The sequence below is a fragment of the Xylocopa sonorina genome, chromosome 1, assembly GCF_050948175.1.
Source record: "Xylocopa sonorina isolate GNS202 chromosome 1, iyXylSono1_principal, whole genome shotgun sequence".
In the NCBI taxonomy this organism is placed as follows: domain Eukaryota; kingdom Metazoa; phylum Arthropoda; class Insecta; order Hymenoptera; family Apidae; genus Xylocopa; species Xylocopa sonorina.
Window position 1 is genome coordinate 10,948,425 of NC_135193.1, and position 20,652 is coordinate 10,969,076.

At 51.5% G+C, this 20,652-nt stretch overlaps 1 protein-coding gene across 7 annotated transcripts in view; it reads right to left on the minus strand.

Moving 5' to 3' along the window:
* Positions 1–20,652, minus strand: part of Ca-beta (Calcium channel protein beta subunit) — a 68,490-nt gene that overhangs the window by 39,666 nt on the left and 8,172 nt on the right. For 5 of the 7 annotated variants that reach the window (XR_013102628.1, XM_076906606.1, XM_076906598.1 and 2 more), the window contains exon 3: positions 2,042–2,131. The exons of the other annotated variants lie outside the window; for them this stretch is intronic. Coding sequence is in view for 4 of the 5 variants with exons in the window: in XM_076906606.1 (XP_076762721.1) it covers positions 2,042–2,131 (90 nt within the window). In the remaining variant the exon portion in view is untranslated. The remainder of the gene's footprint in view (positions 1–2,041; positions 2,132–20,652) is intronic. 7 annotated transcript variants of the gene reach the window in all.

The window sequence follows — 20,652 nt, forward strand, 5'->3', positions numbered from 1 at the left end:
GCCCTCTACAGTTTCGACTTTTGTCTCAGATGAAAGGATCAGTCCCTTTTGTGGTTTCGACATCCGATACCCGACGATCGATAGACGAATTCCTCGCCAGGAAACGTAGATATTAAATGAAAGGTGACCCAGAAACGATCGATAATCCAGCAAGTAGCCCCGCGTACACGCGTTTGAAATTCGATAGGCGGCGAACGAATCCCACGGAACAGGTTCCACGAGAATCTGACCAAAAGTAAGCGACTATTAACGGTAGAACAACTGTGTACAAGACTTATCATCCTGATTTAACAAACCAACGGGGAGGAGACGGGACCTCTTCTGGTCGACGGTTCAAAGTCGATAATAAAATACCAATGAGCCAAGCTGGTGGACCTGTTTCCACGTGGGCCTCGCCGCGATCGTTCGCGCAGCATCCCGACTCTTTCCCTCCTTTCTCTCTTTCTCTGTCCCCCCTTTCTTTCTTTCTTTCTGATTCTTTAGACGTTAATCCGTGGAGCGTACGTAGGTGGGCGCACGCACCACGCGGCCCATGGTACCTGTCAAAAACTGGCGCTGCAACAATGCCCGAGGTCCGGGGGCACCTTGGCAGAAGTTAACCGCAGCGCAGCAGGGCTGCAAGGGCCAGTTCGCCAGTTCAGACGGGCCTTTTGCGTATCGCGAGAGAAATAAGTCACCCAATGGCGTGGAACATTCGGTGTCATCTTCTTAATTAACCTTTGCGAACCCTTCCTAACTTTCGCTTTCTATTCTTCTCGTCCTTCGAAATTCCCACTACCGCTACCGTGTATCGAATATTTCTAGACATCGAAACGATCGTCTCTTGCTATTTCGTTCTCCGCGTTAGTTTTCAACAGTTTCTATCGAATGTTTGAAATTCGTGCGAACGTCAGCACGAATTTATACCCAACATTCGAACTCGACGGTCCTTCCATTTTATTATCGTTCACATCGAAACGAAAAATTCGTAAAAACGCGAGAGTCAATTTTCAGAGCATCTCACCATACTTTCGATGGAAGCTTTCGATGATCGAGATACGAGGCGTCTACGCCAGTGGGGCAGCAGGTCAATGCTGCCGTAAGGATCTCGGTGAGGACAAAGAGATCCTTTCCCTTCCCTGATTCTTTCCTCCCGCTTCAACAACTTCCCCGGTCGCCCCTCGGCCGCTGTTGCAGCCGTCATTGCGCTAACGCAAGTGTGACTGCACCGTGGAACGTAGCTTCTTCGCTGCAACGACGAACCGCAGCTGCGCCGAATGCACCACCCCAAAACGAAGCCATCGTGCTCACGCGAGGAGTCGCGATCCCCCGTTGCCGCCGCCTCGAGCGAACGCGACCGAAATTATTCAATCAGAAATTATTCTTTTCGCAAATCATCGTGGTTAACGGCGAGGTGGTAACGTCCATTTTTTCACGGCGCCCAACCATCGTACCCTTCCTCTTCTGCTTCTTCTTCTTCTTCTTCTTCTTCTCCTCCTCCTCATCCTCGGATGGTTCGAGCCGTGAAGTCGGGAAACGAGACGAACGAGAGAGGGACGGTGAGACAGGGGGCCCCCGTGGGTATGTACCTGGCCCCGCGGTTTCGTCGACAGTGAAAACGAGAGCGCGGTTAGGAATTTACACTTGAAAGGTCGGAATTAACGCTTTCTTTTTCGGCCGTTTACGGGTCTCGTTAGTATCATTGTCGCGACTCGCGCGTCCCCAGCCGCACACCGATTCTCTTCCCCGAAACGAATTAAGGCGGTGCCATTATTCCCGGCTGTTTTCCCTCGCGTGCAGCCTGTAAGTGTTATTTTGCGGTCCGTTTCGCCGGCCCGTGGGCCTCTACGCGATGCGAGCCGTGATCGTGCGTCCAGAGTGCAAACAGAGAAGCGAGAGAGAGAGAGAGAGAGAAAGAGATAGGTGCCAGAGGAGGAGAAAATTGATAAAAGCGTTCGAGTGTATCGCGTGCCATTTATGAGAGACTGTACGTCTCTCTGTCCGAGTTTGCTTGGATTTTTGTTACTGAAGCTTCGTGGCTTGGCCAGGTGAATTTACTTACGACGATCGCCGATCTCGTTGGCACGCACAGATTCACTAATTGCAGATCGTCGCGGCCGTCGTGCAGCGTGGCCCTTCCGTTCGACCTCTCCTGAAAGTCCACGAAATTCTTTAATTTTTTGGCATTATTAACAGGTTCGATTCCTGCTCGTGGGACGTGCGCAACGGTGCTTTCGTTTTCGCTCTCGGTGACAGATTTGGGGCGGAATGTTAATTTTTAACAGCATTACAGGGACCAACTCTCGAGATGGAAGGACAATGGAAGATCTCGTGGATAAGATTGCGTCCTTTCTTCTTTATCCTAAGTAATTCCTTTAGAAAGGACGCGTCCCTCGAAGTGACAGCGAAATAAATGTTCGTCGAGCGGAAGATGACAAGCGATGCCAAACGAGCTCGTTAATTGAACGCCCCGTCTCTCTCCCCCTTCCGCCAAATAATCTAGAGAATAAAAGGAACCACTCGAGAGCCTCCATCTCTATACTCTTTGCATTAAAACATTAATCACCCTTAAATTCGCGTATGTGGCTCCGATCAACCTGAACAAAGGTGCACACATTTCTCTCACTCTCCCTCACTCTCTCTCTCTCTCTCTCTCTCTCTCTCTCTCTTTCTCGTCTGGCCACACGAAATCCTTCATCGAATACTGTTTCAATGTTTCACAGTCGAAAGGATCCGAAGGGTCTCGAACAAAAAGATCCAAAGTGGGAAAAAAATAGGGTGGAAAAAAACAATTCCGTACAGTTGACCCTGCCTTCCTCTCTCTTTACAATCCTAGACCCGGGGCATCGGTCAGACCGAGCGACAGAGAAGAGAGAGAGAGAGAGAGAGGGAGACGAGAACCATTCACTCAAGAGAGAAAAAGCTAGTTTGCGGATTCCGTCCAACAGTTGGTACTAATGATCCAACCTGGCGAGGTACATCAACGGTATCCGGTATCGTGTAACTTGCTAAGTGAAAATGCGCGTAGATCCTGCCAAGATACAAGATCACCGGGCCCGGCCAGCCGTCGTCCTCCCGCCGGTCCTAGTCCATCGAGAAACAATAAAAGCAGCGGCCGGCCACGGACATAATCCCGCAGAACCCGCAGCCTCCGTCTCTGGTTCCTCTCGGGTACCTCACGGGCATCTCACGGGCGCGGGGTTAAGCGACGCGCCACATCGTACACGGTTTTTTGGGTGTGCCGCGTGTCTAATCCTAATGCCAGGACTTGGAAACGTTGCACGCCGCGTACGGTCGCTCGACAAAGGAGCCCGTGACGCCGAGGACCCACTGGCCGCCATTTATACGGCTGGTGCGTTTCTTGGTGTCGCGCGATCTTTCGGATACTCGCTCTTGTGCCAACGAGCCGAAAGTTTCGCGTTGCTGTAGCCGTAGCGAAGATTCGTTTCTCCACGCATCGAAGACGATAGCCTCGTTTAATTTCGTACAAAAGAAAAAACGTTCTGCGAGACACAATCGTGGAATTCTCGTACAATCGTGGACAGTTCTCGCGGTAGACGAGCTTCCGGCGAGTAATTTGTTTCGTTACGTTGCACTCGACGGAGGGCGGAAGAATTTCGCGTGTCATCCTCTCCGCGTCAGCGTGGTGCAGGGTTCGGGTTGTCCGTGAAAAGACAGACAATCCCCCGTTCCCTCGTCCCCCCGCCTCCCTCACGACTTTTCGACTTCACCGGGTACTAGTCGATCTCGACTAGTGAGCCCTAGAAAATTTATCTCCTCTATTTTCCCTCCCTTTTCGAACCGGCTAGCTATTACCCGGAGTTTCCCATGAGCGGGAGAGCTCGTAGCCTCGACACTATCTGGAAGCGATTCACCCTCCTTCTGTTTCTCTGTGCAAACGAAGGAGAAAGAGAGAGAGAGAGATTGAGCATGTGGTGCGAGAAAGCTGAACGAGCAGAGCGAAAAGAGACAGAGAGACACAGCAGAGCAAGTGAGAATATATACCTGCTGGTGGATATTAAAGCGAACATCATACCCTCATCACTTTTACTAGCCCCTGTCTCTGTCTCCGTTCCACGCATCCCGTTTCGTCCTTGTCCCGTCCGGACACCAGTTCAACCCTCTCGCTCGCGTCGCCACTCTTTCCTCTCGCTCTTGCTATCCTGCAAGTTAAACACGTCGAAAAGAGGATGCTGTGCGCGGCCCAACTGCAAAGTCAAATCCTCAACGTTTCCTCTGGCCGTTCGTAGTAACCCAACCTAAAGCCGCGCGATGGAAAGGACAGAAGAGAGAGAGAGAGAGAGAGAGAGAGAGAGAGAGAGAGAGAGAAAGAGAGGTAGATGAAAAGGGTGCGAGTGGGACCGAGAGAGGGGCTCCCGCCTCGTGCACTTATGCTGCATTCCAGGCTTAGACGCTCGTTTCTACTCTCCATTTTCATCGTTCTCGCTTTACGGGCGAGTCGTCGTTAGCCCTAAAAGCAAGCCACGCTATACCGCTCCTTGTCCCCTCTCTCATCCCTCACTCTCTCTCTCTCTCACTCTCTCTCTTTCTCTCCCTTTCTCTCTCTTCTTCTCTTTTTCTCACTGCTCGACGTCGTTGGTTTTAGAGGCTCACCTGCTCGATGGATCTCGGCCGCGGCTTAATCCCCGCGATATCGCGCCGGGACAAGCTCCGTCGCGGCGATTTACCAGCGAGCTGAACGTGCCACTTGGGATTTTACGTGGTGTTCGTATTTCACCACTTCGTTGCTCGAGCGTTGCAAACGGTTCGGATACGCTTAATCTTCCGCTGGACAAATTTTCAAATTGCTTCCACCACGCCGTACGACGCGCCCACCTCGCGCAAATAATTGCGAACATTTTTTTTTTTTATTCGAGAGCCGACGAAACGTTTCTATTACAATGGCGCGCGAAGAGGAACCGAAGCCTCTCTTTCACCCACGCGATCCGTAGCATCTCGCTTTAAATCCCTCGGTTCGAACGCCCACGCGAATTTTTCCGAGTCGCTCGCGAGACTCGTCGATAAAGTACGCGCAATATCAGCTCATCGTCCGCGCCGTTGGTTTTTCATCTGGCTCGCAAAACATTCTATTTATGGCGATGGAACGTGGCGCAACAGCGAGCGCACCTCGGCTACCGTGTGTCGGCACGCACGTCCACCTCATTACGCTGATTGCCACCGCAATCAGAGATTGGTCGCGCGTCTCGCCGCTGTTAAGGGTCACACGTACGGTTACCGATCCCATTAGCAATTGCTCGCGACTCCGCTCGCTACGGAACGTACGCCACGTGCACGAAATAATTAATAACGTCGATAATAAGTCCGTTGAGATTACCTGAGCGTTCGTATCGATAGAAGCACACGGAAACGAGAAACGAGAACGTTCGACTAAAGAGTGCGAGCCGTGAAAAAAGAGAGGAAGAGCGTTGAATGGGGTGATGGTGGTGCTCCGTGACTGGAAAGCGACCGTCCAACAAAGGCGCTGGAAAGTCGCAACATGTGGTTACCGAGGCAGAAACCAACCCCCGCTCCTCGGGGTGCCTTCTCCCTATATCGACGCGCCTCTTTATCCGGTCTGCGTGTCAAGATTTGTACGATCCGCGTCCTTTTCAGATCTCTCTCAGCCGACGATAGAGGAGAGGGCTTCGTGTCGGCGTGTATCCTTCGAGGAACAGAGACACGAGGGTGCGGAGGGGTTGAAGTCACGCAACGAGATCGTTTCCACGCGAAGGTACAGAAGTACGTGACCGACCAATCCAGCGTGGAGATTATCGCGAAGAAGTTTGCGAGCTGGTTCCCCCCCGAATAACTCGGGGACGACGAAGAAAATCGGAGCGTAGCGCGCGGCTTTTCGGACGGATACTTTTCGTTACGCAACCGCTCTCGATGGACGTGACTGCGCAACCTTGAATCGCGCGCCGTGTTGGGAAACGTATTAACGCGTCGACGTCGCGGTTGAGGACATTATCGTGTTCCTGTTGTCGTTCCGCGCGAGGCTTGTCCGGCATTTTTGCTCGTCGCTGCGAGAGTAATTGCTCTCGGGGATTACGCAGCCGGCTGTTGGCCGTGTCGACCGCGAGGGACAGGGGGAGGAATGTTAATCGCGAACGATAAAACGACAAACGAGGCGGATTCTATTTAGTACTGTGTACGAGATATCGACAGCCGGGCCGAAATTTATTAAACGCCATTGTACGCGGTACATAACCGAACGTGTACCCGGCAGGCGGCGAGATCGTATTCAGAGGAAAAGCCGGCCGGTTGGCTGCCGGTTGGTCGTTAAAAACTAGTTCTAACGGTACCGGCAACAGATTTTCTTGCAACACGGCATTTCCTGATAACGTAACCCAGTTAACGGGCCAGTTCACCGACGCATACTATTGACACGTGTAGTTCTAATAACCAGTCGTCTTGTAATTACGGGACCGCGCCGCCCAGGTACACCAATACTATCTCTCGCGTCCACGGTGAAACTCGGTTGCTTCCAATTCGACGCTTATTACGTGTTCGCGGAACAGGGAGAGAGTTTGCAATAATGCGTCGATAAATAATTACAAAGGCAAAATCGAAAAAAAAGAGAAAAATGAAAACTGTACGATACTCGCGACCAACGTTGGTTACCGTATTCGATATCGTATTATATTTACACATGTTCCGTGCAGAATAGAAAAACCGGAAATCCTCCGAACCAGTTCGACAGAATTAATATATCCTCTGTTAATAATCCGCCTATCGATTTCTCCTAGCCCTCGCGCGGGTGAATAATTTTCGCCGCGTACACACCGGTGCAACCTGTAATTACACGATCGTCGCCCGATAACGGCCGCGGAACCTTCTCCACGCTCGCTTTCCTCTCCCGGTCAATCGAATCGTGATTAATCGCGCCCCCGTACCTTTTCCCAGCCGGGCGAAAATTCTATATCCCCGATTCGTCGGATCGCCTTACCCCCGGCTACGAAACGATCGTGGCAGGGAGTCGTGGCCGGTGCGAGAAGCAGTTAGTCGCGTTAGCGCCGCAACGAGACCGCGGCTCGCGCCTGCCCAGGCGCAATCTGGGCCCGATCGGTGCACGCTCGAATGCGCCCGCGTCCGCAGCCGTGGCCGATCTTAATTACAATCGCAAATGAGACGGCGAGCGGATAATTGCGGCGCATGTCGCAAGTCGCTACAATGTCGTCCGGCCGGTGTCCCCATGCCAGAACACGGCCGCGTTTCTACGGCTCGAAAATAGCGACATTCTACCGGCGTCACGACCGATCGATCGATCGATCGTCAGAGCTGTACGTTTTCAGCGATCCATTTTCATGGGATGTTCTTCCGCGATCGTTCTTAGAAGGCGAGAGGGAAAGTTTCGAAATAAGAGAAGTTTCATTTGCATATTTATCTCCATATTTGGAACGATTCTCCTACCCGTCGGTGCCCCCTCTTCCGCAATCGGCTTTTATAACATTCGAATACAAATTATTCGATGGCACCGAGGACGTTGTATATTAATGTCGACGAGGGAATTTCGTTTGCATATATTTTTTATAAAGTAGCCAGATGAAAGTAGTTTTTTTTTTTCTCAATAACCGAAGAGTGCATTTATCAGAGCATATCTGTGATTCGAAAGTTTTTCTACGTTTCGAAATTACCGGTGATTCGATTAGCCCACTTGTCAGCGAGGATAGAAAAAAGGCATCGTACCGTCTCATGTGCGGTATTTCAGTCTCGAAACGGTGTCAGAACCAGCTGCGATTCCCGAAGAGCGTCCGACAAAAATTGGATAAACGTCGCGTGTTGGATAATTATTGGATTATCCCGGTTCTAGTCGTAACTTTCCGCCGGTACACGTACACTCGCGTTTATTTAAGTGTACCGGCTCGCTCGTGCATTCTAGCGACTGCAGTCGATCGATAGTTCGCCAATGCGTTTCCGTTGACACCCTTCTAGGGAACACGGTTGCACTGGCGCATAAGTAATGTTTATATTTAGACGTTACCCATCGCGCAAAATCCGCGTGCACATTTTCACCAGGGGGATGAATTAAACGTACTTTTCCCGTATTATCGTTTCATTATCTCTTCGTAACGATTAATCGCGGACGACTGGTCAATGAATCCAGGCAACGCGAAATTCAGGGAACCACGCGCGTTCTCCGGATCATAATTCACGCTCGTATTTACAGACTTTCGCTGGTTCGAACAAGCGAAGATTTCACTTGTTAAAACGGCAATAAATCAGAAAACGCCGCGCGAATTTCTATCGTTTACCGCGTAGCTTGTGTTAATAAACGCTACACGAAGTGTTTATTAAATATGTAAATCGTCGAACTTTCCTTTTTATAGGTCTCGTTCACGGTTTATTGCGCGTCGTTCGCCACTCCAACCCTCCGCCGCTCGATATTGCTCGATATATCGCCTGGTAGCTAAAAAGCCCCGCACAGAAGCGGACGCGCCGGCACACTGGATGAACGATCGATTAGTCAATGACGCGTTTCCGATGACGCGCTTTGTGCGCTCGAGCATTTCTTCTCGACAAATTACAGCTGTCTCCGGGACAACTATTTCTTCTCTCCTCTCCTTTATTTTTTCTTTTCTTTTTCGGTGGTTGCTTTAATTGCACCGCCCCTCCCTTTCTCCCGATTCGCCCTGATAATCTCGGCGACAATATTATCGACGTTCCGTGCTGTCGCTGCCGCGCGGAGATACGGGCTCATTATTCTAACCGGACCTTATCTTATCCGCCTTGTAATGCTGCTATATGACGGCGTCTACGTGAAAATGGCGAACCCGTTTCTCTTCTCGCATCGCGCGCAAAAAATGATGCGAGCCAATGGAACGGCTTCGAACGACTCGCTCTATAATTGCCACGAACGCGGTTAAAATCCACCGATCACGTCTAATCACGCTGATTGATGTCTCGTCGTGTACGATGTTAAACGTCAGTCGGCAGAACAATACATATTCATACACCGACACAGCGAGACCAATCGGACGTCCAGGAATCCTCGCCTTATAAAATGATACGCCCGTGCGTACACGGCCTATCAAAATGATCGCTGGGGCCACGATTTCCGGGAATAATGGTACACGAAGGTCCCTCTGTCTAACCTCGAAATGGGAGAAAGAACACCGTGGCCCCAGCCCCGGGTAATGAGTATAATCAAAACGATTTAGTAGAAAACTAGCCCCGAGCTATATACACTCCGATATGCCCCGCTACGTATCCCGTGCAGTTGAATTTAAATTTCGGGCTGACTTTTACACGGCCATAATATTCACCGGTCACGAAGACGCCATCTGATGGACGACCAAATTGCCGGTCTGACCGGCTCCGAGCAGACCTTTTCCTATTCGTCTCTAACTCTCTGCACTATTGTTCCTCTGGTCTAGGCTTCCTCGATAGTTTTTTCTGCACCGCTAACGGCCAGAGAAATCCGCAAACGCTCTATCCGCAGATGTTCCCGACGGCGTCTGCCGACTATCTTGCGTCTGCAGTGCTACCCCCGCCAAAATGGCGAACCGCAACGTTTCAAAGGTACCCGGATGATTCTGGAACTTTTATTCCCTGCACTACTAGTGGAACCGGAGATAATTGTGTCTTTCGTTGTTCGCGTGTGGAAAAGCAAATGCATAATATCCGCGGATCTACGCGTGTAAACAGTTTCGTCAGCGATGGAACGTTGAGCGGATCGGCGAAGTAATTCAGCCGAAGACGAGTCGTCCTACGGCGAGAGTGGCACACTTCCGTTTCGCTGTTGAACAAAGCCCCGAAATTACGGCCAGTCGATATTCGCCGGCACTCGAGGGAGATCCGTTCCAGGGAAAACTCCGTCCATCCAGCAATAATTTCGTTTCTAGCTGGCTTTCGACCGTGGACCAGGTATAAGGAACAGAGAGACAAAGGAGGCGAGAGCCAGAGGAGGCGCGAGAGGAGAAAAGCGGGACGCGAAGATGGAATTACCTTCTGGTCGGGACCTGGTACGTGTGTATATAGTATATTGGGAGCCGGTAGATTTATGTAGGTGCACGAGAAGAAGGTATTATGGTGGATAAACTAGGAAACCGGTGGCCTGTCTGCCGCCTGAGAGTCGAACGTACGTGTATACCACCCGACTCTGGCCCAACGGATGTGAAACCCGCCGTGGAATCTTTGTTCTCTCCGCTGGTCCCAATTACCTGGCCCGTCCGTGTGTACCCATGCCACGGATCAGACGTTCGGAGCCAAAAATTAATTAAAATTCTTCCGCGCTCGCATCCTGTGTACCGTTTACGATAATCGTGCAGGACGGTATTTATACTGACGCGGACGTTGCGCAATATTAACCGGTCGTTCGTTCTCTACCCCCTGTCTCCCTCCACCCCGTGGCCGCTTCGATCGACAGTCCTTATAAATAGCTGGCCACGCTGTGAGACGTATCGGGGAAAATTACGGCACGGTAAGGCGTTATGTCACGGAAACCGTAACGCCGTCCAAGGGTTCAGCAGCCTTCGAACGCGTCGCGCGCGAGATACAGAGAGGAGCGCGGCGCGGTGCGACGCGGCGAGCCAGAGGAAACCGTCTACCTCGCCGAAGGGGGTCGAGATTATCGTTCGTGGGCTGGAAAGCCGAGGATAACCCGATGAAGGGTTGCTCTTCCGAGCCAGTGGCGCGTGCCCGTTGTTGATCGTCACCCCTTCCACGGTTTATTATACCCGATGCAACCCCCGTTGAATCGCGCCCCAATACCCGTTCAGCTGCCGCAGAATCCGGCTACGGTTACAGTTAATTGTCGTATCTCGCGGAGAACGATTTCCCCGGCAGGAGCCAGTTCCAATTTTTCTTCTCTCCCTTCTTCCTCGTCCTCTTATTTTCTCTTGGCAGCCACGCTCGGCTGAATCGTTTATCGGTGGCATGCGCGACGGACGAATTGAAAGATGCCGAGGAAGGGTCTATTAAAAACAGTAATCTTCCGACGTTTACCCTATCCGACCCTATTTATACGTGATATTCTAAAAGGGGGATCTTCAGGAGAGGTGCGTTGCGTAATAATACCGCGAAGCTTCGAAACGTACGTTTAGCAATGTATATTTATTCCTGGATTGTCTGCTGCCGGTCTGGGGAGGAAAGAATCCCTCGAACGGGGTGAACGATTATTCTTGCCTTCGTATGCGCGGGGAGGAAGTTTCTTTCATAATTAAAACGCGATGCAAACCATGCTTCGACGTTCCGCATGGTTGCTACAAAACTCGTAAAGAGGATCCAGGTTGCGTTGACGGAGAAATATTTCGGGGAAATCCAAACCGCTCGTCCCGTTCAAGTGCGCGGTCCGTTTTACCTTGTAAAGTATACGACTGCGAGTTCGTTACGCTCGTAAAATGCCTCGGAGATTGCTTCGCTGTCGTCGTACGGGCCACAGGATCAATCGCGCGGTGCAGATGTAAAATCCCAATTAATACCGGATAGAATTTCATCTTTCGAGCTTTACATTCGCCTTTGATTGTTTCGATGGAACGTACCCCCCGTGCTGTGCAGCGGGCAGCTGTAATGTTCACGTGCGAGTTAGCGGTCGACTTAACGGCGAGACGCGGAATAATCCCGCTGCTTGTATTTCCGCCTATTAATTTGGGTAAGGCGATTGTCTCTTCCTCCTTTCCCTGGTTTTTTCACGTGCACTCGCTTGACAGCCACAGCCTGGTAACCGAAGGTAATTCGAGCACGGTTAAACGGCGGCCTGGGGAGCAAGAAGTCCCTTATATTCTCTAAGTACTTAATAAGGTCCGACAAGGGCGTCCCTAAAGCCACTTTAACCGTGTGTTCCCCTTTTGGGATTAAGATTCTCGACATGCCGGAAGAAACAGCGAAGGGAAATGCCGGTAATCGTTTCCTAAACGTTCCCGTCCTTCTCCCTCGTCGTTTCATCCAGCCAGGGTTAGGCTCTCGGTCGGGTGACAGATGCGCTTATGGTATCAGCGGGTGAATTTATTAGGTGCAGATATGGGTGCTCGTTGGAGATTGACGAATTTCGGTGGTCTCGAATTTCCGAGCTGGGAAATCGCCAGCCAGTCGAACTCTCAAATTTCCCAATGTCCTCTCGTCGTTAATTGGAACGCGACGAATTTCGTAGCGGCGCTCGTTTCCAAGATGGACGACAGACGCGACCGCGGTAGGCGCGGTCGAAGAAAATTTCCTGCGCGACAAATGTTTTAATCGCATCTTCGACTGCCGTACACCTAGGATTATCGTGCGGTCCCCATCCGGACTGACCGCATTCTCACCCGCGTGACGTCAGCATCGAAAGAGATCCACCTTACCGCGGGGCTCGTAGAGAGGAAGCTCATGAATTTGCGCCTGGCTACATGTCGGCTGGACGGCCTTAAAAATTCCCGGTGTTCGTTTACGGCCGGCTAATTAGATTTTTATCTTCATTAACGGCCCGCCCGGCGAATCCAGTCCCCCTGAATCGTTTCTACGTCGTTCGCGACTCGCGTATAAACAGAGTGCGTGTACCGGGTGTCCCGCGATTAATCAGCGTCGATTATCCGGCGCGCGGGTACCAATTTTAACCTACTCTCGACGACTCCACCTTTATCTGTACATCTTCCATTACGAGCGGCGTAATATCGTGTCCGAAATATTTCACGAGGTCCGCCCGTGACGCGCGAGCCCGAGGATCGATCAACGACGCTGGCGGATCCTTTAAATTCGACGCGAGAGAAACGATCGCACACGGGCGAATAATAAATTCTGTCCCCTGAGAGAGGAGAGGAGTATTCAAATGTTACGCAGAAATGGTTGGCGCGGTAGAAGGGGGCAGGTGCGTCGTGTCTTTTAAGTTATTCATATATTCGTTTAATCGGTTTCTGGCGCGTTACCCGGGCCCATCTTGTTTTCAAGCTTAGCCCGGGTAATCGACGTTTTCAAATTCGTAGAAACCGTACGCGTAACGAGGACTGTAAATACTTTATCTCTCCGAATTCCCTCGTTTCCCTCTCCCCCGTTGAACGTGGCTGCGCGCGTCCTCTCGAGCTGCCTCGCTCCTCTTCGTAACGATGTGTGGCATCGACGAAGCCGACACAACCGTTCTCGTTCACCAGAGGCTTCGTCAGCCGTACGATCGCGCGGCTGCGATCTGGGCTAGGGACCACTGTTATTTACAACGACGAACGGTAACCTTTTAAAATCGCCAAATGTCTCGCCGCGGGAGCCTTGCCTCGCTCGATCCACGACTTCCTGATACCCGGTTAGCCTGGGTCGCGGACCGATCTAACGTGCCAGAATTTAAACGACGCTCTCTAGTCCGCGATCGTCAGGAGTCGTGACTTGTTAGAGGAGAGGGAAAGAAACGATGACTGAAACAAGTAGATTGGTTCGATCGAGTACACGCAGAGGTAATAAAGATACCGAGGAATTTATAGAATCGCTCTTCTTGTTTCGCTACAAGATGGCTCGAGCCTCGGCGCAGCAAAAGTTGCATAATCTCGCGGTATAAGTTGTTCGCTCTGCAATCTCCTACAGTTGAAGATGATTTTTTCCGTGAGATCGACTTTGTTTTAACGTCCTTTCGAGTAGTTCGAACGAGTTCATAATGGTGCGAGCGAGACGCGAAGTCGAATCGACGGAGAAGTAGGTATACGCCGCGATGCTGCTTCCTTCGAATGGAACAAACGGGTGGTAAAAGAAAATGAAGGCTGGAGCTGGCCACGATTCGTTGGATAATCGATATCGAAGCTCCTTCGCGGAGGAATTCAAACGTTTAGCGTTTGGCTGAATTCCACGGAGCAGAGAATGGCTGGTTTTGCGAACGAGCTGGAGTGGAACGAGCTTGCGAGTGCAATCTGTCCGTTGAGAACGTCCGCGGGGAATAACTGCGCTTTTCTCTATCCATTGTTGCCTGGTGACGGTTAAAATGATGAAGTACTATTATAAAGTATCCACTCCCATCCAATGCAACCGCCAAAATTCAATGGAAGATCACTTCTTCGAACTTGAACGATCCTTCGAACGTATCCTCGAATGAACAGGACGAGAAGCTAGAGAAGAACGAGCGTTTCGATCGGACGCGAAACACGGTCAAGATCAAATGGAATGAACTAGCTAGCGCACTGAGACCATCGCGGACCACTTTTATCATCGACGAAATTTAATAAAAGGATATCGAGAAACGTTTGGGAGCGGGTGAAAATCGCGAGCCACTACCGACGACCCTTTTAACCCAACGTTGAAACGAACAGGACGCATTCCCCCGTAGAGTTCGGGCTTCTTTCCCGCTTGGCGTAACTCGAGCGTTCAGCACGGGTTCCTAGAAGTTCCTAGAAAGTTATGTCGCGGATTTCAGCGAGAGCTTAACGATCCGCTGGAATTCTTATTGCCGCAATGAAAGCCGCTTAGCCGGGCCGTCTCTCTCGATCCTAGGCGATCGAAATACCGCGACGGACGGGACGGGAGATCGCTCTTTTTGCCGTGGTACAGTTCTGTGTTCCGAAGTCGCGGTTTCTGGGAAGAGGGTGGCACGAATGCGGGGCCAAGGAATGCGGCGGAAAAGGACGGCGACGCTGCTCCATATTTATCGTACCGCGTCCTCAAAGGCCTCCACTAACGCAAAACCCACGCTTAGAGGCCCGCGGCCGGTGCGCAAGAAACAAATCAGTCTTATTAATTAATTTAACCGAACGACGCGAAACGATGCCAAAAACCGGCGATTTCGTCGCGACGCGGTCCGCTTTGGGCCGCGTGTGAACTGGGAATAGGAATCTTCCCGGAGGACGATGGCTATCGACGCGATCGAGTTTGTTTAAAAATATATATATATATAGGGAGGGTTATTTAATTAGCTTTCGAGAGAGAGAGAGAGATTCTTTTCCGCCTTGTTGCCGATACGTCGACGCTCGATAAAACCGATACGAGATCCCGAGAGAGGAGCTCGGTCAAGTTTTTGACACAATCTTCGTGGACAAGGAAGGGAACTAGTTTCGGGCCCGAAGGTCTTCTAGTCTCGAGTTCGTAATCGAGGTAGCCCTTTCGGCGTACGCTGCTGCCGGGCGCACTAATGGCGCGTCTAAGGCGGGCAACAGGAGCAAAATGAATATCGGAGGGCGGAAAAGAGAGAATAGGACATCGTCTCGAGGTGAATAAAAAGAGAGAAAAGGCCGCCGGGAGAGGAGTAGTCCCGAGGCTGGGCATGGCTTACGACCGCTTCTTGCTAGAAACGCATGAATAATGCAACAATTGGCCGGAGCGAGGACGATCCTTTGTTTTCGCAGGCCCTTCGTTACCAGCCGCCAAATTGCTCGCGAGCTATCCGCCTCGTCTGCCATAGTCACCGACCAATTTCGTGCACAGACAGAGCGTACACCTCTCGCCACCAGCCACCCTTCTTCTTCGCCTTCGCTGCGAGCCGCCGTCCCCGCTATTCTTTTCGCGAAATCCCCGGTCCCCATTACCGTAGAACGATTAATAATTACAGCCGAGGCATCCTCGTCAAACTGCAGCTGCGTTTCACTCGGACGGACAGCACGGTGGACGTGCACGAATAATAATCGTACACGCGGACGAATAATCTGTTCCACGAAACGAATATTACATCAGCGAAACCACTCCGTGGATCTAGGAGGATCTATGCGTACGATAACGCTCTGCCACTTAAGCAGTAGATGACGCTCGACGGTTCGACCAGTTTCGGTTTTCGGATCGCGATCAGATTCCGATCTTGTTTAGATCGTAGAAGCGTTCGTCCCTCTAGATATTATCCGCTGATTAAGCGAACTCTCGTATCGTTCGTGTCAATATTTGTCGCTTGGTACCAAGGGTGGTTGATCGCGCGCGTTCGCGATATTCGAGAGGGAGGATAGCGATGGCGGAAGCCAGGATGGAGGAGTATTGAAATACAGTATTGGACAAATATACGAATAATGTAATTTGTTTGTCTTAGCTGTTCCTCCGCGTTTGTTTACAGCTGTTAACCAAAATTGATCAGCGTCTAGCAGAAGACACTCGAGACGAAGAGTGTTTTCCGGAACGTTCAGAGATGTCCGCGGCCATTATTGTTCTTTAAAGTCCATCGGCTCGGAAGAGGCGAGGGAAGGCCAGGGCAAAGATGGAAACCAGGATTCGTCGGAATTATCTTAATGAAGTGTCACTAATGTCCACCTTCTGCGTTCGTCTTTCCTCGGGGAGAGATCGCTCCGAAGATCCTTCATCCTCGGGGACGTCAGGTAGCTCAGGGTCCCTTGTGTTCTCGACCGCGAGTAAAGAGGAGAACGACCAAGATTTTCTATGATAAAGTGCCCGTGGAATCTCGAAACGAGGTACACACAGAGGGTGGACCCTCGTGGAGTTTCTCTCCGTACCTTCAGCGTCCGTAAACGATCGGTTCGAAGCTTCGACAAAGTCGAATCGCGACGAATTCCACCTCGAGCAACCGAGAGTAATTCGAGCCCCATCGTCGTCTGTATAAATAATGCAGCCTTTTGCGCGTCCACCAGTCCACACCATGGACAAGACCAACGGTGTTCCTCCATCGCGACTGGCATTATCGTGTTCTAGCGCGAACGATCGCAATAAATTCGTCAGAGCTGACTGAATTGTATCATTAACGGGTCATAAACCGGGACGGCGAGTCTGTGTAACAGCGCGACAGGTACCGTAGGTCGGAATAGAGTTCCCTGGTGATTTTACAATCGCAATTACAAGCAACGGTTCGCACGATTTATGCCTGCCGGCCGTATAATTATTCGGGGATCTTCCATACCGTCGGAGAATTCGACTCCCGTCATCCCCGTGCCCGAAAAAGGGATCGACGCTAAGAATATCGAGCTAATGAACGGACATCGGGGCATGTCGTGAGAAAATGTTTTCGCACAGGTAGAGGGAACGAGGATGGCTCTTCTCCCGCGTACGCGAGTATTTTTAGCACGGGTAGGGTACCCACGTTGCGTCTATGAGCGGTAAACACACCGCAGCGCTAAAAATCGACCCGCTCGAGAGAGAGAGAGAGAGAGAGAGAGAGAGAGAGAGAGAGAGAAAGAGAGAGAGAGCGGGTGGAACCGAAAAACGCCCCCTCATCCATCCTGAACCATCTCTCTATCTATCTCCCTCTCTTTCTCACATTTTCTGCCTCCGGTCCGTACATCGACGTTCGGCAAAAGGATCCTCGAGGCTCCCTCCTTGGTATTGGTAAAAACGCCGGTGATGCTGGTACCTGTTTCGATTTACCTGAGAAAGGACTGTCCGCCCAAGAAGAACGGAGAGGATGGACACATGGGACGGCGGGAGGGGGGGAGCGGGAACCGGGATACTTCTCGAACGAACACTTCGGAGCATCGATGGTTTACGGATAGAAAGGGACGGATAGCTGCTCGCTAGCCCTCCCGATCCCCTGTCATTTGCTGCGAGCTTCAACTCCGTGAAGAACCCCGATGCCTTCGTCGTCCCGGTTAGCCCGCGCGTGCACCTACGATTCCCTCCACCCACTCATACACGCGTAAATCTCCCGTTCGCTGTGTGTGCGCGCGCTGGTGTTGCACGATACACCGGCCGCAGCAAGTCGCATACCTGACCAGAACTTGGCGTACCCTCCCCCGTCGGCCGTCCTCCCATCCTACTTACCTTTGTACCTTTATACCTGCCAACGGGCGAGCTTCGTGCAACGACGCGGAGATACACGCGTCATTAAATAATCCCGGGCCCGGGCGCTCATCAGGATCTTTACGAGGCGAAATAATATTCGGCCGACCGTCCTGCGGATAGCCGCGCGATATTTTACGTAAGGATCCCCGACGCCTTCTATTTCTCTTACTCGGACGATCTTCAACCCCGGCTCCGCGTCCTTCTCTCCTACCACGGGCCCTCTATGACTCTTCGTCAGCCAGCGACTCGCCTTTTTTCCTCCGCGCCGGTTTCGTCTCGTCATTTTTCTTCCACCGCCCAGCCCGCCCTCCTCCAGACCCTCGCCGCCTTCCTCTTTCTCTCTCTCTCTCTCTTTCTCTCTCGCTCGCTCTCGCTCTTCTTCGCCTTTCGATTTGTTATTGCACACCGGATTCGCATCACGCCGCGGTGCATCGCGCGAACGCGACAGAGATCGTGTTGCGTTAAATTTAAACAACGATCGCACCGCCGTACGGCCGTTTATTAATGGATCGTAACGGGGTACGGATCTACCGCGTAAACGATCTTGCGAGCAACAGCGAGTGCCGGTGGAACGCGATTACCTAGGTAGACGTTAATTACGGGGTCCGGAAAATACATTTACTTATTTGTTACTCGGAAACGCGCTCACCTGGAAATTCAACTGAACGCTACCTCCGTTGATCTGGATGATCGTGATGTGGTAATTATTGGTTCTCGAGCGGAATAATTTCTGTTGATTTTGATTAAGGTCGTGCTCGTCGGACCGTGGCTAAAGGTAATTAATCACCAAGCTTTAGCGATTATGGGACTATTGTTTTTTAAAATTCCGCGCGGACCGCACTTTCAGATACTTGCAGCTGATACGATTCTACTACAATTTGTTCCTTACGAAAACGCGACAGGTACGGCAGGGTGAGAGGGGGTGCAAAACAGGGGGGGAGCAAAAAAAAAAGACGTTGCGCAACTAATCTACCAATAACCACCGATCCAGGACGCGAGCAATGATTTATCGCATGAATGCAAGGAGTAAACGGAAGTTCAGCGAATCGTGACGGTGAATTTATCATACGAGTTCTATCTTTGAGCCTGGCGAACGAGGAAACGATCGAGAAGCTTGAAATAATACGACCGGCGAAGAGGAGGCGGTTCCGTACCATTGCTTTTCGAAATAAGTGGAAAGTGCGGCGGAATGTACCAGTTTCGCGTGACGCGTCGTTTTTCGGGAAGGAACGGGCAACGAAAATTCCCCTCGCGAACAGTTCGCAGTATATAAGTTCCACACTGCCGGACCGTTTATAAACGAAGGCCAGAATAGAAGTAGTAAACCATCTGGAATAATAAACCATCTACTAGCCAAGTAGTGCAGCCTTGATTTCTTCGATAACAAGATCTCGGACGAACGAAATTCTAACTCCATCTTCAGCAGACGGCACACATCGGACCACCGCGGGGTAACAGAAACGCGCTTTCGTTTCCGATCGACGCGATGTAACTCCATCGAACGTGCGCGCGTTCATCAACGTGCTCGAGGGAAACACTGCACTGGGTAAAAATGCGGGTGCAACGCTCCCCTTTTTCTATACTACGCGCGCGTTCGTTTCTGAATACGTAGCGAGGAGGATGGTTATAAACGAACCAGGACGTATCAAAAGAGAATCGGCAAGGCAAACGACGATAACGATCTCGATATCATCGAAGACGCGCCCCTCGGCTATTCGCGCGCCTCGCACTCGAAAGCCTCGACATCGAAATTGCATTTGCAACGGCGACCGCGGCGTCGCAGGTATTATTCCGTGCTCGACCGGATGGCATTCCTGCCAGGCCGGAAACTCGAATTTCTCCTGTCTCGCGGCACCTGCCCGCCTCTAATTATTCGAAGACCGTCCGCCGCGGCGTAACCGGGTGTACACAGGGCGTTAACTTCTATTACGTTCCCGAACTACGCGATCCGAACGCGGACCGATGGCCGCTCGAACATATCCGGCCGCGCGCTCTCTACCATAGAAATTCCTGGCTCGCGTGTTTCACGCGACTCTTGTCCGCAAACAATGCTCGATCTTCGTGGATCTTTCCAATTAAGCGGCCGGCGGGGCTGCTCGTTCGATCAGGTGCAAAGGAATAGAGGGTGCACGAGGTGCCTGCTCGTGTTCCTGCTTTTTTTCTTCGTCCCTTTCACGGCCCCGAGGGCACCGGTTAGAAAAGAGTAGTCACGGGGTTCTCGAGAAATCTCCTTCGGAACAGTCACTCTCTTACCCATCTCTCGTTCCCCCCCGCTTCTCATTATTCCCCTTTCCGTTTCACTTCTTTTATTATATTTCTTTCTGGCCACCGTGGACGTTACCACGTCCAATTTCTCGATACGAACCTGGCGACACTCGTTGGCCTCGTTCCGAGAAGAATAATAATTCTGCAACTTTGCTGGCTTTCTCTCTCCCTCTCTTCTCTCCCTCTCTTCCTCTCTGTCTCGTTTATTTTTTTCCACTTTTGCGACTAATTCCGCAGGTGTACACGCTCGTGACGGCGACGATTTGCGTCCACCTCTTTCGAAGCCAGTCGCGTCTGTCCGCTGCTACATTAGCGTCTGCGTGCCCGGACCCGAAGGGGCGAAAGTAAGACGGGAGACGTACAGGCGAGGAGCATAAGACTTTAGGCCGCTGGGACTTAGGAAGAACGTGTTCAAGGAGCGGCGCGATGGAGGGAGGAAAGAAAGAGTGTAACTATGGCGCGGTGTAACAAAACACAGTCTAGAAGCGGGGCCCGAAAGGCTGCCAGCCTAGGACAACAAAGGCCCACTGGGTCTTGCTCCGCGAGCACGTCCCGCGCCACCTCGTATAACGCTCCCTCGTCCTCCCTCCTTTTTATCCTTCGCCCGCTTCTTTCTTTCCCTCCCACGTTCACCACGCTCCACCATTTTTCTCGTCGGGGGCCCCAGTCGCGAGGTAAGACCCGGGAATTTGTCGCTGGATGTTTCCTTTTTTTCTTTCTCTCTTTCTTTTTTTATCGCGACCATCTCCGGGCTCGATCTTCGGGCTCTTTGTTCCGTTACGAAACGACTGAACGCGAAAAATTTTGGATTAGACACGA